The 16,920-nt window shown below is 42.7% G+C and overlaps 2 protein-coding genes across 2 annotated transcripts in view; one reads left to right on the top strand and one right to left on the bottom strand.

The window, feature by feature from the left end:
- The first annotated feature begins 5,101 nt into the window (after positions 1-5,101).
- RNF11 (ring finger protein 11) lies at positions 5,102-7,833 on the top strand. Its single transcript, XM_014307801.2, has 2 exons — positions 5,102-5,307; positions 5,677-7,833. Exons 1-2 carry the CDS (start codon positions 5,117-5,119, stop codon positions 5,846-5,848), a joined length of 363 nt encoding a protein of 120 aa, XP_014163276.1. The 5' UTR covers positions 5,102-5,116; the 3' UTR covers positions 5,849-7,833.
- A 6,636-nt stretch (positions 7,834-14,469) lies between these two features.
- The window catches only part of TTC39A (tetratricopeptide repeat domain 39A), a 41,954-nt gene continuing 39,503 nt past the window's right edge, over positions 14,470-16,920 (bottom strand). The window contains exon 18 of the mRNA XM_005422938.3: positions 14,470-16,285. Within this exon, the coding sequence (XP_005422995.2) occupies positions 16,165-16,285 (121 nt within the window). The 3' untranslated portion in view covers positions 14,470-16,164. The remainder of the gene's footprint in view (positions 16,286-16,920) is intronic.

Here is a 16,920-nt window from a genome sequence, read left to right on the forward strand (position 1 = left end):
TTCTCACCTCCTGACTTTACATTTATAAACTGAGGTTGTTCATATTTAGGTGAGTTATTTGGGCTCCCTGCTCTCCTTAGAGGTGAGAAAGCTGGGGAGCAGCCAGGCTGAGCTGTGTGCAGGGGTGATGAGTGCTGCACTGGGGCTGCAGTGTGGTGGGGGCTGCCGTGTGTGAAGCAGGGCAGCTGCCTCCAGACATCCTGTTCCAGGCAGGACATATGCAAGTCGAAGGGATTTCAGACCAGAGCTGTGGGAACAGCTGGGGAAATGCAAATGGAACTGTTATATTTGCATTCATTAATTAGGCAGCGACCACAAGGAGCGTAAGCGCTACAGCTGCTGGTTTAAAAAGTGTGAAAAAGATGGAGGATAACATAGTTAGGGAGGTGTTTGTCTCCTCTCTCAGACTGAATTAACAGACACACCGTTGATCTGGTGATAAAATGCAAATTAATATGAGACACACAGAGAGCACTGGATTAGGTGAGGAAGAACATTTAGAGATGGAGACATGGCAAAGCAATCAGGAGAGGAGAGCAGAGGCTGTGCACAGGATCTCAGGGACAGCAGGGAGCTTTAACCTTGAACTATTCGGTGTTAGGAATTATTCATCTCACCTTTGACCATCCTGAAAGGATAATTTGGGCATGTTGGTGCAATTTTGCACAAACAAAAGCCCTGATAACATATTGCTGATACGTGGTGTAGAGGGATCTTAAAATAATCTTTATCCAGGGATTAAGAGTTTCTGATCTACCACTGACCTGTTTTCAGAGTATTACAAATTCATGGTACTTGCAGAAACAAGACAAAAAGGCTGTAAAACAAGAGGAAAGCAGATTTACAACAGCATAAGTTACTAAAGTAAGTTGCATTGATGAGGAAGCTTCAAACTAAAAACCATGCTTGGTGAAAACCTTGTGTTTCTGGTCAAGAATCCAAAGTGTGCTTGGAAATCTTTTTGTAGAAAGTTTCTGGACCTTTTAGGCCACATGTGAAAATGTTTTTTTTCATTAGGAGTGAGAAATGCAGACCTCCAGATGCCCTCTGATTCCCCCCCCCCCCCCCAAAAGGAGGAGGAGCTGGGGTGAGATGGAGACACAAACATTGCTGTAGTCCTTGAGTCTGAATTAATGCTGCTGTTTTTAAGGGCTGAATAAACATTGGGAGTGAATGATTTCTGTGCACAGAAAGCCAGGGAGACTTGTGCTGATACCACTGACTTTGTGAACAAAGGGAAAGTTGTGTGTCTCCAGGATTATGGGCATCTGAGGTGTTTCATCATTACTAAATTCTTATGGGGAAAAATAATTAATTGACTAAAGCAAATTAAGTGCGTGAAAGTGATTTTTATTTCATTGCCTGACAGTAATATGTGGATTTGGTTATTTGTTTTGGCCTTTTCTAGGGGTTTTTGCACGAAGTAATAAAGTTAGCATGAAATTTCATCTTAGTTTGAAGTGCCTTACATCTTTATCAAATGATAAATAACATAGACTTTGGCTAGAATTTCAGTATTTTATAATTTTGTCTGCAAAAACATTTTCCATGGTCGATAAGAGAAATGTGAGACACCAGAGCAATAAATTCATGCTTGTCTTTGGAGTAAAATAATAATTACTTGGTAATACAATATTTTTTATATACATCCATGTCAGGGGACCCCGGCTACAAATGTGAGCTGAGTGAAGTCTGGAGTCCCTTGAACACCCACCCTGGGGAAGCAGGACCTTGGTCAGTGAAAGCAGCTTTTATAAACTGTGAAGGATTTGCAGAGGGCTGATAAACCCACACAGGACCAGCAGCTTGGAGTTATTGTTGGGTGTTTCAACTCCCAAAATCGCTGCAGAGATTGGGATGGGGAGAAGTGCAGGGCTACAGCTGCCCCGTGGCTGCATGCTGGGCCAGCTGGGTGTGTGCCCAAGGGGCTGCCAGGGGAACAGGAGCCCAGCCCCACTCAGGGGTGCAGGGCAGGGTCTCCTGAGGGAGCTGGGGATGTCACTTTGCACTCAGAGAAACCTGGGCTCTCAGACTCTCATGAATAAGCAGTTCCAAATAGTTTTAGAATCGTACAGGTATGAACACACCTTTTCTTTGTAGCTGTTGGAGGGGATAGGGCCGGTTTGAAAGGGTCTCTGTTGATGTACCCTATAATGTGACACTGCAACGTGTGTGGCTGTGTTCTTCATTTCCCTGGTACATTGATGTGCAGGGCTCATTTTGGCCAGGCTTTTAGCAGCAGTCGGGAGGGGAGATCAAAGTGCCACCAGGCAGGGTGTTCAGTGCCTGGGTATCGAGTGGTCTCTGTGGGTTATTTACAGTAATTGGTTCTGCATTTTTCACAACAGCCACACCAACCCCAGCTCTCTGCATTCACCAGTGGGGGGACATCGTGGTGAAAGACAGCACCATTTTCACCCAGTTACTCCTCTGACAAGAGGTTCTTGTCTAGAATGTGAAATTGTAGAAGCCCCCAGCTGGTGACTATAAATTCCTGCCTTAATGGGCTGTGTCAGACACGTCGGGGTGGCTGTGCCGGGAGGGAACCTGAGACTGGATGCCAAAGGGAGGAGTTTCCATCCAGCCCAGAGTCGGGAAAGCGTTTGTGTGCTTGGCAGCCGAGGGGGCCGGGGTGCCCCAGCCCCTGTGCAGTAATGCACAAGTGGCTTCCCCAGCTGCAGGGTCCCTCCGTGGTCAGTCACAAGTGCCTGTAGAATATCAGAACAAGGGAATGAAGTTTTGTTCTTGTCTGGCCTATTGCAGGTTTAAAAGTTGTGTTGATTTCCTGTCCAAAACTTAACCAAAGCAGTTGTTGACTGGGCAGTGTGTGACTGTTGCTCACTTTCAGAGTTGTCCAAATGTGACTGTTCTAACTCACAGCAGATTCTTACTTAACCTGTAGTTTGTATCATTTTTGCTGAGATCATCCGTTTGCTGTTCCTCTGCTACAGACATTCACCATCAGTTTTCACTGCTACTTTAAGACATTTTGAGGATTTCTTGGATCTTTTGTCCTCCTGTTTTTACCTTTCATTGAATTTCTGCATTATCACTTGCAGCCATGGCTTCAGCCATGGGAGCTGTATTAAGTACAATTCCCTCCCCTCCTCCTGCCCATGTTGGGACCAGGCTGTGCTGTGCCTGTGGTTTGTTGTACTGCTCCTCTCTTTTTCCTAGATGGGAAGGAGGGTACATCCCTCTCCAGTGCTGATTGTTCTCTATATCTGTGTAACAAGTGAAGGAGGTAGCAGTAATGTCCTGCTATTGGTTCAATAACCTGTTCAAAGTACAGCAAAGCCCTGGGGAAAAAAAAGTTACTGATAGTTTGTGGTGTTAAGTTCTTGAAACATAAAACCAGGACCAGGCTGTGCTTCGAGCTGAAGTGTTCAGTGCAGAGGATCTGCAGCATTTGTCAGGGGAAATACTTTATTTTGCTGGCACCAAAGGTTGCAGTCACTTTCTGAATACTGTTATATCTGACAAGCCAGCCCTAGGTTCAGCTGGTGCTTTTCTCTGTCCAAATGATGATTAGAGAATACTTTAGATAATTTAAAACACTAAAAGGCAGCTAATCCAAAAGAATTCTGTGATTCTGTGAAATATGGTTCAGAGTAGTCAGGAAATTAATCACTTGGAGAACCCCTGGCATTCTGTCTTTTGAACCTTCTCATAATTCCTCTGAGTCCTGCCAGGAAATTAGAGGGGGAGATCCTAGGCTAGCTAAATTAAGAGATGACTGTGAATTTTACCCCACAGCTGAATTGCCAGTGGCAGGCAGTGTTCAGTGAAGAATTGCCAGGCAGACTTGTATCTGCAATTAGCATTCTCACCATCAAGGGCTTCTGCTGCTGGGTGGCACCAGCGAGAGGCTGCTCACTCCTGGGACAGCTTTCTCCCGGCCTTCCAGGAGTCCTGGCTGGCTGTCCACGTGCTGTGATTCCTGGCAGTGAAAGGAGAAGAGCTTTCCTGGGTTTGACAAATGCAGTGTTACATGTGGGAGGTGACCTGTGCTGCCTCAGCTGCACACACCTGCCCTGGGCTCAGCTTCCACCAGTGCCCTCTAAAACAGCAGATTTGGCATTTGCCAAACAGATGATTCTGTGCATTGTGTGTCTGATGCAGCAGGTTTATTTTCAGACACATCTATAAGTTGAATTTTTTTCCTGCTGTTTAAGAAGGACCATTAAAATGAGTCTCTTGCAAGAAATTGCCTCCCTGTTAACAGCAGATTTATGGCTACTGGCCAATACTGTCCTAATAGTGTATCCTGCTCAAAATTGGTATTTATGTACCAAAAAATGCTTTAAAAGCAAGTAAATTAAATACCATGTTAATATAAGTGTTAGTGAAAATATCTGATCTAAAGTTCATTAATATTCAAAAGAAGCTTCTCAGAATGTGGTTGAGGAAGGACTGCATAATGGCTATATGTTTCCTGTATTTCTTTTGAAAATATATACCTCAAACATATCCATAGTTGAATCCAGCTTGGGAGAACTTGTAAGTCATATTAGTGTATGAGAAGAAACATAAAACTTTGGTTACTTACTTAAGCTGTTGTTAGTGCTGTCCAGGTAACATTCTTTTAACACATGAAAATTAAATCTATAGTTCTAGATTTAGGCTTGTGTGGCCCAAAGCAGTTCACATAAATTTTTGTTATTGCAGAGGAAGTAAAACCTTCCTTTCTAAAAATTTTGAGAATAAGCAATATCCTCATCTTTCCAAAGAATTCTTCCTTAATGTAAAAAGAAAATAAAATTTATAGACTCTACTTCCAGTTGCAGATGCTGGGGGCTCTCCCTAAGCCCTTGCAGTGCTCAGTTCTGTACCTTAGCACTTCACCATGTTTCTGTAAGGTTCATTTGCCTGCTGGCTTGTGGAGTTTCTTGTCCATGTGTCTCCTGTACGAACAATTCCTGGAGATCAAAAGCTTTTGCAGAGAACAACCACGAGCAGCTCCTTGCTCAAATACTGCCCTCAGTTCTCTATCCTGTTCCCATTACAATTATAGCCCCAAAACTGCCAAGTAGGAGTGGGAGTTCGTACAAATATTTGTAGGATTGTGAATTGCGCTGCGCTGTGGAAGGCTGGGAGAGCTCTGGGGTGGTTTTTCATGGCCACGCTTTGCTTCCAGGAGCAGGTGCCTGTCCCTGTGTATCACCCCACACCCAGCCAGACTCGGCTGGCCACGCAGCTGACGGAGGAGGAGCAGATCCGGATCGCGCAGCGCATCGGCCTCATCCAGCACCTGCCCAAGGGCGTCTACGACCCCGGCAGGGACGGCTCCGAGAAGAAGATCCGAGAGTGAGTCCTGGGACAGAGGGAAGGGATGTGGCTGCTGCCTTGGTTTGGGATGCTACCCTGGGAAATCTCACCTTGTCATCCTGGGTTTGCCTTCTTTACAGGGACTGTGATTTAATGGAGCTTTTTAAAAAAAAGATAAGTCCTTCAGAAGGCTGATGGGATGAGTAGCATCCCTGCTGAGGGCAGGGGGTTGGAACTCTGGGGGCTCCAAGATCCTTTTAACCTAAACCACTCCGTGCATCTGAGGCTCTTTTCTTTACCTTACACAAGTATGTACAAATACTAAAAGCATCCAGGAATAGATATTATACTGTTTTTCAATTTCCAGGTTGGTAACAGCAAGTTTAATATTTTCTTTTCCCCCTCCAGATGTGTCATTTGTATGATGGACTTTGTTTATGGGGACCCTATCCGATTTCTGCCGTGCATGCACATTTACCACCTGGACTGTATAGATGACTGGTTGATGAGATCCTTTACCTGTCCATCCTGCATGGAGCCAGTGGATGCAGCACTGCTTTCATCATATGAGACTAATTGAGCCAGGGTTTCTCTACTGAACCTTCGAGGAGACTATCCACTTCAATGGGTTTGATCCTTTTGTCATTCAGCCCAAAGAGCCAGGAATTAGGAATTAAGATCATGCACAAAGTATACATTTCCTAATAAATAAATAAAAAAATATTCCTGAATGGCTGCAAATATTGGAAAACATAGTATTTTAGAGACTATAGAAAAGTAGGTTGTTATTTTTAATGTAAAGCCTTGACCCACCATTGTCTTTTAATGTTTGTTCTTACACCCATATATAGGAATTGTGTAAAGTGTTACAGCAACTGTAAATGTTTAAACTGCGTGTATCCAATTTTATTAGCAGCAAGATAAGAGTATTTTTTTCCTAAATAAAGTAACCAGTTTTGTTCTGATTCTTTTCACAAGTCCTGGCATTTGGGTCAAGGCTTTATTGAAATCTACATTTTATAACACTGGCACAAAGAAATAGTTTTAAGCTTGTTTGCACAGTTCTTTTTCTTTTTTTTTTTCCATTGGAGATGGAATTCATTGCCTTAGGTCTTTTTAATAGTGTATTGTTATTGTTGGGCTGGCTCTATGCTTGAAAACCAGTTTATTTATAACCTGTTAAAAGTGCTATATTTTGTTTGCAGTTAGGAATATGCAGACTTCAAAGTGATCTCCTAGCTTATAAGCAAACTGAGATGCATTATCCCTTTTCTACAAGTGATGCAGATTATGAAGATATGACACAAGTCCTGCAGTGAAACTCTGGTTTCATGGGGGTTTTTTAATAACTTCCTTCGGTTTTGATGAAATAACAGTCCTTAAACTTTAATATGTGACCTTTAACTTGATCAGATTAAAAGTGGGCCTGATGAACAATAAATAGTTAAGCTGCCATAACTGAAGAAAAATATTTGGAACTAATCTAGTGTTAGCATTGATCACTTATTCTATTTTTTTTCTCCCTAAAATGGTTGTCTTGGATAATAGCAAATGGATACTGCATCTCTCGTTCTTGTAGTTCTTAGGTTATCAGAAGTTAAGAATAAACATACTGTATCTCAGTCTCCTGTATTAAATGTATCTGTTGAGCCCTGCTGGCTGGCACATCAGTCCACCAAACAGGAATGAATGAATAGAGGAGAAAAATAGACTTTGTTCTGCACATAAATGCAAAGTTTATATAAACACAGCATGTCAGGGTAGCAGTGGAGGGGCAAACAGTCCTGCTATAGCCAGAATGACACAATTCCCTGATTTCTGTAGCAAACAGAACGTGCTTGTTAAGAGAGGCTCCAGCAACGGTTGTAGCTGTAAAGACCTTTTTCCACTTAGAATGATTTTCTCCTTTTTTCTTCTCCCCCACTCGCTTGATGTACCTCCTGTCACTTCTGTGCATTCAGTGCCACCCTGACACAGTGAGAAGCCCTGGTCTCATGAAATGAAACACAATCTCAAGTTAACCACAGCAAATTGGGGGATATTCTTTGATTGTGTTTCAGTTGTACTTTGAGTTCTTGATACAAGAAGTTGTGTTTAAAGACCCAGGTCCTTTGAGGACTTAGTGCATTTGCAGTAGAGGAGAATTGTAATTCTGTGGGTTATGGATAACTGGTCAGCACAATGGAGAGTCAACATTTGTTTGTTATTCCTGCAGCTGACAGCACCCTGCTCCCTTAGAGAAGAGCTCCAAGGAGCAGTCAAAAGGAACTGAAAACTCTGCAGTTCTAGATTCACTCAAATGGCCACACATTTATCTGGACACAATGTTTTGCTGAATTCATACATACCTAATTACATGGATCCAAATCTGGGAAGAGAGACCTGAAGTTGTGCAATATCATTGTTCCTTTTCATCATTCCATGTGTGTTCCTTTGTGTCCTCCTTTTTGTCTGTTTGTTTCAGGGGTTGGGTTCTTTTTTCTTTTTTTGGTAAAACAATGTCCACATTAAGTATTCATTTCTTTATCTTGTTAAAACTGGCAAATGAACAATTTGAAAAAAACAGTGTTGTCATGGTGGTATTAATCTTTATTTATTACAAGACTTGATTAAGAAAGATTTAAAAGAAATAGGAAGTGATGGGTTACTGAGCTGAATGCTTTCCTAGGCAGCTGACAGCTGAGCAGCTGAACTTTTAACACTGATACTGACTGGGCTAAGGGAAGAAATTACTTTTATTAAAATACTTGTTAAATAGAATAAAGGTGTGAAGGGCTAAAACTGGAGCTGATGACACAGGACCATTCCAAAAAAAGTTCAAATTTTAGCTTAAAAACCAATGTGTAAATATAACAAATAAATCGAATTATTTTTCAAGTTTTTAGGTACAATACTGTTCTGGGTGATTTCGAATTCAAAGAAGAATTGATCTAAATTTAATGCAAAATAATATATAACCTGAATTCTAGCTAATTGTGGAACCAGATCTGTGTTTTATTTCTACCATCTATAAGATGAAGATATATTTACCTCCTGTCTTAGATGTGTCCAACAATTACTTGCACTTCAGACACATTAAGGCAGTCCAGCACAGCACAGCTGTTCCCAGCTGGAGTCTCCTGCAGCTGGGTGAGGGGAAGGAGTTGGCTCTGACTGACCTGGACCTGTTCACCCAAAGTCCTTCTTATGCCAGGCTGGGCAGGCCCATAGAAAAATATCTGCAAAGCAGTTTGAAGGAAAAAAACAAACAAAAATTCCTCTTAGAGCCACTGTGTGCAGGTAGCCACATGTGGAGGTGCTCGACAGCCTCAAGAGCTGTTGCTTTGAAGCATTTTCACAGGGCCTGTGCAGTGGATGAGAACACTGAGAGCGGCGATGGCCTTTGTAATTTCGGGCTGGAAGTGGCACAGCCCCAGCTGGGCTGAGGGATCACCAGGCTCCATTTCAGCAGCACAAGGGACAGGGGCTGTGAGACCCCCACGCCCCAGGTCAGTGCCACCACATCACTGCTGTCCCCTGCACAGAAACTGCAGGGAGCACCTGCACAGCAGGCATGTGCTGGGGTTCCACTTGCAGATTAGAGTAGGAAATGGATTTTGTCTCCTGCATGAGAGGGAAACTCTCACAAACCTGAAGCCAGAGATGTAATGACAAGTAAAGAATACTCAGTTTTGTACAGACCTTCATGCTTAAAAATTCTTGCATGCTACAGGAATTACCACTTTAATAATTTTACATCTAAGGATGGTAATCCTTATTACTGTTGCCAGTTCATTATGTCAATCTGGGGGAGAATCATATATAAACAAACAAACCCAGCCCAGAGTGTTTCTTTCTCAGGAACATGAGCCACATAAGGGTTTAAAAGCTCTTATGGTCTTGCAGCTTCCCAGGGCTGAAAGCAGTTCCATGTTTGGAAGGCTGACAGTCTCCCTTTCCAGTGGCAGAAGGGTACATTTCTGGGCTGATTGTGAAATACCTGAATTTACTTCAGTTGCCACAGTTCCAGCACTTCGACATTTCCTGTCCTTGTGCAATTGTGGTAAAGATGAAAATTCTTTTGAGTCAGACTGCCAGTGAAATAAATAACAATATGGCTGAAACTAAACATCCAGGGTCTCTCAGCAGTTAAATCCTGGATTAAAAGGACTCAGGAAAAAATGTGGATGCTGGCTGATTACAAACACAGTTTGTTACAGATACCACATTTTTATTAAAAACATACATTCTAGCTGACAACCTATAAAACACATGAATAAAATCTGTTCAAAAGAACCCTTCTTGACTTAATACCCAGAATAAAAATTAGCTTCAAGGATTAACTTTTCCTTTTATATAGCATTTAACTTTGAAGAATATAATTTATGCTAACCATCCTTTGCAGATTATCTTGCATTTAAACCTGTTCTGGGATAAGAGTTTGGGGCTTTGGAATCCTTGGTATGAAATGCAAAGTTAATGCTTTGTGATAAAGAGAACAGTCTAAATGCACTCTGCTAAAGCATCTTTTTGATTTAAGCAGAAGAAATAACTGTACTTTCACGCTAGCAACTGATTCATTACAACATCCACTCTGCTCTGACACTTTGCTAAGTAAAAGCTGCAGAGAGGAGTTTATAATGAAGAAATCCTTTGTGCAGAGCCCTTTCTGTGCTCCCACAGCACCGAGGTATTTGCTTGCTCAGCAAGAGGGGCCCAGCCACACTGAGCAGAGCGTGCACAGAGAGCCCCCAGCCCTCCTCTGTCCTCTGGAAAACAAGCAGCAGAAACTTAATAAACCTGCTCTCAGCACCAACCCCTACAAAACATTCCTCTTTCTTTCCAAGAAGGCATTTCAAGAGCTCTGCACACAGCAGTGAACGCTGGATTCCCCACACACTGCATAGGCCCTGGCTGCCCACACTGAGCCCTTTCCCACCTCACTCTGCTCCCTGGCTGCTCTTTTGCCAGGGCTCTCACTGCACCACGACAGACAAACTTCACCTTTTCAGCCTCTTTTGCCCACACTTCTGCCACGTTAGCAGGAGCTGCCTGTGTAATCCAGGATTCACGCTGAGGGAAGCAGATTGAGAGAGGCAGACAAGGCAAGAATTCAAGGGGGGAAAAGATGAATCACTCCAGATCTCTTTTCTGGGCAGGACAGAGCCATCCCAGGCACTGTCCCACTGAGGCAGAGCTCTCCTAGTCCAGAGTGAAAAATGATGCCTTCAAATCTAGAGCATAAAACTGCATTTTTGTGAGGTTACTCCACTGAAGGGCTTTTGCTAGACTGCCTGTTTGCCTTGGGATTTCATCTTCTAGAAGGCTGCAAACTGCACAGTCCTGTGGTGTGATCTACTGCAAACCATTAGTAAAGGCCTTTAACCTCTGCATTTTCCTCAGCCATCACCAAAGCTTTCTTTACTTTTTAAAGTACCTTGCCTTTTTTAAGTACTGAATTTAATAAATAGTTCAAGCAGTTAACATTTCAAAAAGCTTTGGCTCCAGAACCTGTTACCTCTGTGTGTGAGTATACATACATACATAGATGTTTTATGTATATTTATATATGCTTTTCTTTATGTATGTGTGTGTGTGACATATCAAACATGAACAGAGCTGTAGCAAAGACACTCTGCATCAGTGATGAGCCCAGCCAGCATCACAGAATGGAAACCTGACTTTGGTATCCACAAGCCATAAGAATGAAAGGCAAAACAAATTTTTCACAAAATTGCATCAGCCATTGGAATAATCTCCCCAGGCAATGTTAGCTCTCCCAGCACTGGATACTTCTAAGATTCAGCTGGACAGGGTGCAGGGCCACCTGCCTAGCCTCTGCTTTTGGCAACAAAGGTTGGGCCAGATGATCCTTGAGGTTCCTTTTAACCTGATATCAACTGAAATATCAAAACTGTAACTGTCCCTATGTTTGCATCTAAAAACCTCTGCAGCTGCACAACCTTAGTGGTGGTGAGAGCAGAGCTGGGTACTGTACCAGATGAAGATGACCCTGAACATGAGCCATGTAATTCCAGGATCCTATGGAGTTGACAGCCTTGCTTCACTCCTCAGAATGATTTACAGAACTCCACTGAGATACAGTTCCTGTGCCACATCTGCAGAGCAGAGGCAGCTGCCGGCATCTCACAGCAACACCTCCCCAGAGCATCAGGGAAAGCACCACATTCACAGAGCTCCAGCTCCTCCTGGGACTGCCCCTGTGACACAGCTGACACCAAGCATGGCCCCGGGGCTGCAGCACTGCAGACAAACATCCCACACAGCTCCAGCACCAAGGATGTTGTTCTTACCTTCACAGCCAGTGCACTGCAGGATGAAAGGAATAGGAAGAGGAAAACTGTCCAGAGTATTGCAGCTTCTGCCTATCTTCCCTTTCCACCACATCACTACATTACTTTTAGGCCACAGGCCTGGAAGTGCTGTTCCTGTACTTTGCTAGCAGAAGATAAACTTTTCTTTGCCTTTTTAAAAATTGAATCAGCCCATAAAAAGAGCATGCAGGGGTTACGACTGCTCTGCTTTGTATTCTTCCTGTAAAATAGCCAAGGAGAGAGAAAGCAAGTAGATTTCCCTGCAATGCATAGTTCTAAATAAACATTTTGCCTATGCTTAGCCAGCAATGAAAATAAGTAGGTCCTGAGGTTTAAAAAAAACACAGAACATAATGGCGCACAGCCCAGTTCTACAGAGCCATGACTGAATTTGAGCAAACACTATGCAGAACTTTACCACAGTGCAATGCAGGTATTTATTAACCCTGCTGCTGTTCATAAATCTTGGAGACAGGGATTGACTGGGCATGTCCTTAAAAGAAAGTACTTGGATTTTTTTTTTTAACACCTGAAGGAAACCTAGATAGCATCTTCAAAAAATATTCTATGATGACAAATCATTCAATTAAACACTTGCTGGTACACGCTTTGCACATCACCTGCCACCAAAATGTATTTGCAGAACATAATGAGAAAAGAAGCAAGTTCTTTCCTAGTCTGTTCAGGTTGCCCAGTCTCATTCATCGGTGATGTTGCCAACAATTACCCATTTTCCTGTAGAGCAGTAAACAACATGACTCACCTCTTTATCTTTCTTCTTCCTCCCAGAGGGGAACGGTGTTGAATGCATTGCTTTGGTCATTTCATATACATTTGCTTTGCTGCTGTGTTTTTATGCTTGAGAAGGCAAAGAAATGCATCTTGCAGCTGGAACTGGAGGCTGAGTGTTGTATTTAAACTCCTGGGGGTGCTTTTTGCATTCTGGGACTGACCTGTAGGAAGCTTTGTCTCACATGGAGAAGCATTACTTGGTGCCTTTGTTGGGCCAGAGACACACAAGCTGTCAGCCTGTGAGCTTTTAGTCTTGGACCCAGGCCACAGATAACTAAAAATACTAAAGCACTCAATACAGAATTTAATACCACAACCAGTGTGAAATGGGAGGAAATGTTTGATATGATCCTGTTCTACGCTGCTGTATTTCATAAAATGCTATTTCCTAAGCGAAGCTTTGAGGTGCAAACAGCCTGAGGCCAGGCACAGTCTGAAGGGGACAGTCCCTAAACCACCCCTCCCTGATGGCACCTCTGAGCTGTGCATGGCAATTGAACTGCAAGCAAAGCAGGCTCCTATGACACAGGTGGAGTTGAGCAATCTTAAATGTGTGTTTCCAGATCACAGCAGTTCTGTTTCATGGATGTGACTTCATCCCATTCTCTTCTAACCATCCAGAAAAGCTGTGTCCAGGTTCAGCTCCTTCACCCAACAGTCTGTATCTCATCTCGTGGTGCTCACAGGAGCTGGGAGCTGATGCAGTTGCACATGACCAGACCTGAGCAACTTCAGCCCCTCTCCTCCCTCAGTTCCCTTGCACACAGGGATTCCACATCACAGAGCTCATGATAAAGGGGTGCCCCTTTTATGCCTTGCCCTTCCTGCCAGCACCAATTTCAGGTGACAGCACTGTCCCATGGGCCACCATGGCTGCTGCTGCAGACATCCAGGAAACTGAGTAGGAGTTTCTGCCCCTCCCTGGTTACTGGCAGGAAAACACTTCCTAGTTTAAAAAGACATAGAAGAAGAAATAAAGTTTGTGGGTTTTATGATAAAAGTCCTACCAAGTGCAGAAAACTCTCCTGCTGTCTGAGTTAGTAATTTTTGTCTTTGGGTAACATCTCTGGCTTTGCTGAGGATGGGGAAGAGCAGTTGTTGGCTGAAGCTGGTGCACAGAGTGGGTTTCTCAAGCATTGCTCAGACAGTTCAGTGTTGGAATGCAGAAGGAACTGCTCCTTCTGCAGTTGAGATGTGGACTACATCCATCTGCAGTCGTATCTCCATTTCCTGAATCTTGGGCCATGCTTCAGTCTCTGCTGTGCAATTCAATGACAGTATCTGCTCTATTCTGCTGAGTACCCTGAGGGGAGAGCTCACACCTTTGTGCTTCCCCTGATTCACTGCATTTGGGACTCCAGACTGATGAAGCAATTTGCTGTCCTGCAGAGCTGCTCCAGGCACCACACACAGCTGCTGGAGGAGCAGTGGAAAAACCAGTTCAGCATCAACCTTCCAGCCCAGACTGACCCCATGGAGTTTGAATCCCTGCCACAGAGAAGCACCAAAATGAAGGAACTGATGAGCAGATTGATGCTGGGCAATTGCAAACGTTAACACATCAAAAAACTTACACAGTGACAATGTACCAGACCTTCCATTCATCTTCTCCTCAAGTGAATCCATATTATTACAGCCCATAAATCCTCATTGCATAAGGAAGGTGATTATTTGCTATGGCTTGGGAGCAAATTGGGAGCCAAGGAGTCAAACATCACAGTGAACTACAAAGAACTCAGCTGAAGCTGGAGATCACGTCCACAGTGTAACTGCTGCCGGTGTTTGGAGATGTCTCTGAAAATCTTAGGAAGGTTATGAAACCCTTAGGAAAATCTTGGGATTTTCATTGCTGCAAAGCATCAGGGAAGCTGGCTGAGTATCACACAGTACATCCTTTTGTGATCTAAGATCAGGCAAAACCGAGTTGTGGGTGAAATTTCGAAGATGGGAAATGAATCTACACTCAGAAGGATTGTTCACTTTCTGCAAAGTACAATTTATGCTAATTTTCACGTGGCATTACTTGCTTAAAAGATGCTAAGGCTGCCAAAATATTTAAAAGGACACAACTGGAAGAAGAGGCTTTATATGCATGAAGTAGAACAAGAAACTTTTTTTATTCTATACAAAGAATGACTGAATTTTTACACTGAAGTTTTGATGTGCAGCATGTAAATAGCGTAACTGTTTATACTGAATTTTATCTGAATCAAGAAATTTATCAGAACTGAATTTATCTGAGAAAGTCACTTTAAAAAACGCATTCTTCATCTATGATTTTTAACTTGCAAAGACTTTTATAAAGGGCATCTATTTTTAAGATAATCAAGTTCTCCATGTTGAGGAACTGGTGGTTCTGTCTCCTTGCATATTAATCTACAGTTACAAAACAATTTTATTTCCTTTGAGGAGGCAAAAGCAGAGCTATAAACTGTCAATTTTCTTTTCCGCTGGGAACAATCACTTTAGAAAGGATATGCACTGAGAGGTACATAGATATGAATCTTCCTGACAAACGTCTCCATTGGAGAGAAAGGGCTGTCAGAAGACCTCCCATCTCCACCCATCAGAATGGGTCATGGGGAAGAAGCTCTTTCAAAAGGGAGGTAGAAGTGTGCCCCAAAACCCCAGAGGCATACAGACATGGAGCTAGCCTGGAGAAAGCAAGCACGAGGCAAAGTTGTGGTACCACTGACTTTACCAGTTTTCCAACAAAGCAGGAATTCCATGGCAGCACTGTAAAGCAGACCCAGCTCATTGCTCTATTCTCAAAGCCCCTAACACAAAAAACCTCCCAAAAGATCAATAAAGAGCAGAAAGATAAAGAGCTTTGTCCTTTGTGCTGAGGGAGCCTGCTCCAGCCCCGGCTTCCTCCCACAGGGAACATCAGCCTTGTGCAACAGGGACATCTCAGCTTGGGAATCCTGAGAGCAGCCACTGCAGTGTTGCCATCTCCTAAATGACCTTCAAGGACTCGTGCTTTCTATTTGACATAAGCTTCAGATCATGTTCATTCTGACAAAAGACATTTCCTAAGAACCTCCCATTGTCAAAGAAGAAGTGATGCAGTTTTATGCCATCACCACCTTTCCCCTTGCAATCCTCAGTAAATTAATTCAGCTGCTACAAGCAGCAGACTTGACAGGAAAACCAAACTCAAGAAGAAGTCAAGGTACTTGCATAAGGGAGACCGTTCTTTTCACCAGCAGGGTTCTTACAGAAGCAAAAATGGGAAGAGAATATTTCTCTTCTGGTAAAGAGAAGCTTCCTGTGCACAACTAGACATGCCCAGGATCCAGAGCTCCTCCGTGCTGTGAGATTTTCTCCCACCATTCCAACTAAGCAGGTACTGGGAAAAAGCAATGCTTCCTTCTCAGCTGCTAGCAGTATGGATGCAAACAAACATTTACAAGTAACAGATTAAATCTGGAAATCTTAAAGTTTTGCTGTTTGGTTTTTTTTTCAAATGTTCCCCTTTTACTAAGCAAGCTACAACATAATGTTGCAAATGCAAGAAAAAGGCACACAATTGAAAAATTAATTACACACATGGAGGTGTGTCCAAGTGTCAAAAAGCCACTGTTGGAAAAACAATATTTTTCAGGGTTATGGTTGGTTTGAGAGATTTTTTGCCATGTTTTTACACTAGATTAATCTTTTATGCATCACCTTTGAAATTTTAAGTTATTTGGTTTTTCACTGACTTGAAAGAAAAGGAAAAATAATTCTGAAGTGTCAGTAATTTTCTGCACCAAAGTTTTCAACAAACAGAACATCAAAGAAGAAAAAGTTACGACACTGCCGAGGCTCCACAGTGCATTCCATTTTCTGGGGCGGATTTGGCTTGGTGCAGGGCCGCTTGAATTCTGAAATGTGTCCTTGTTTCCATGGAGTAATTCTTGTAGTTTTGTCTGAAACAAAAGAAGATCCACTCCAATTAATATATATTTTTAAAACATTTCTAAGTTATCTATTTATTACTGTTTTAAGCAAAACAACAGCAGACAGCAAAAAACTCTTTCTTCACAAGCTCCTTTGTTGCCTACTCTAAAATACAAGGCATGTGTTCCTGGTCAAACAATGCAGCTCTTTGTTCTTTATTTGTAGTTCCACTGTCTGGCAATAACCAGAAAAATATAGCTCAGTAAGAAATTGAATCTGGTCCACTCAATCAAAATATTGAGTCCATATTAATTATCTGTAACATCCACTTAGTTTACATTCAGAAATTAGAACATTTTTTCTCCCTCTCAAAGTGTAACAGACAGATTGGAATACAAATATTTTCAGCATTTAAAAAAATCATTTGAATAAGGCAGACTCATTTCAAGAAAGTAAAGAGGAGGGGAGAAAAAAAAAAGAGAAAAAAAAGAGAGAGAGAAGGGAAGCTGAACCAGAGGAGGGAAACACCCCATCTCCATCCTATGGTTGCCAACAACGTGAATTCTGTGTGTAGGAAATGAAGGCAGACAATTTGCTGCTCCAGAGCTTGGAAAGAGAAAGTGGGCACACACCAGATTCCATATCAGCTTTTGAGGAGCAATTC

Source organism: Geospiza fortis, unplaced genomic scaffold (assembly GCF_000277835.1).
Source record: "Geospiza fortis unplaced genomic scaffold, GeoFor_1.0 scaffold396, whole genome shotgun sequence".
NCBI classification, from domain to species: domain Eukaryota; kingdom Metazoa; phylum Chordata; class Aves; order Passeriformes; family Thraupidae; genus Geospiza; species Geospiza fortis.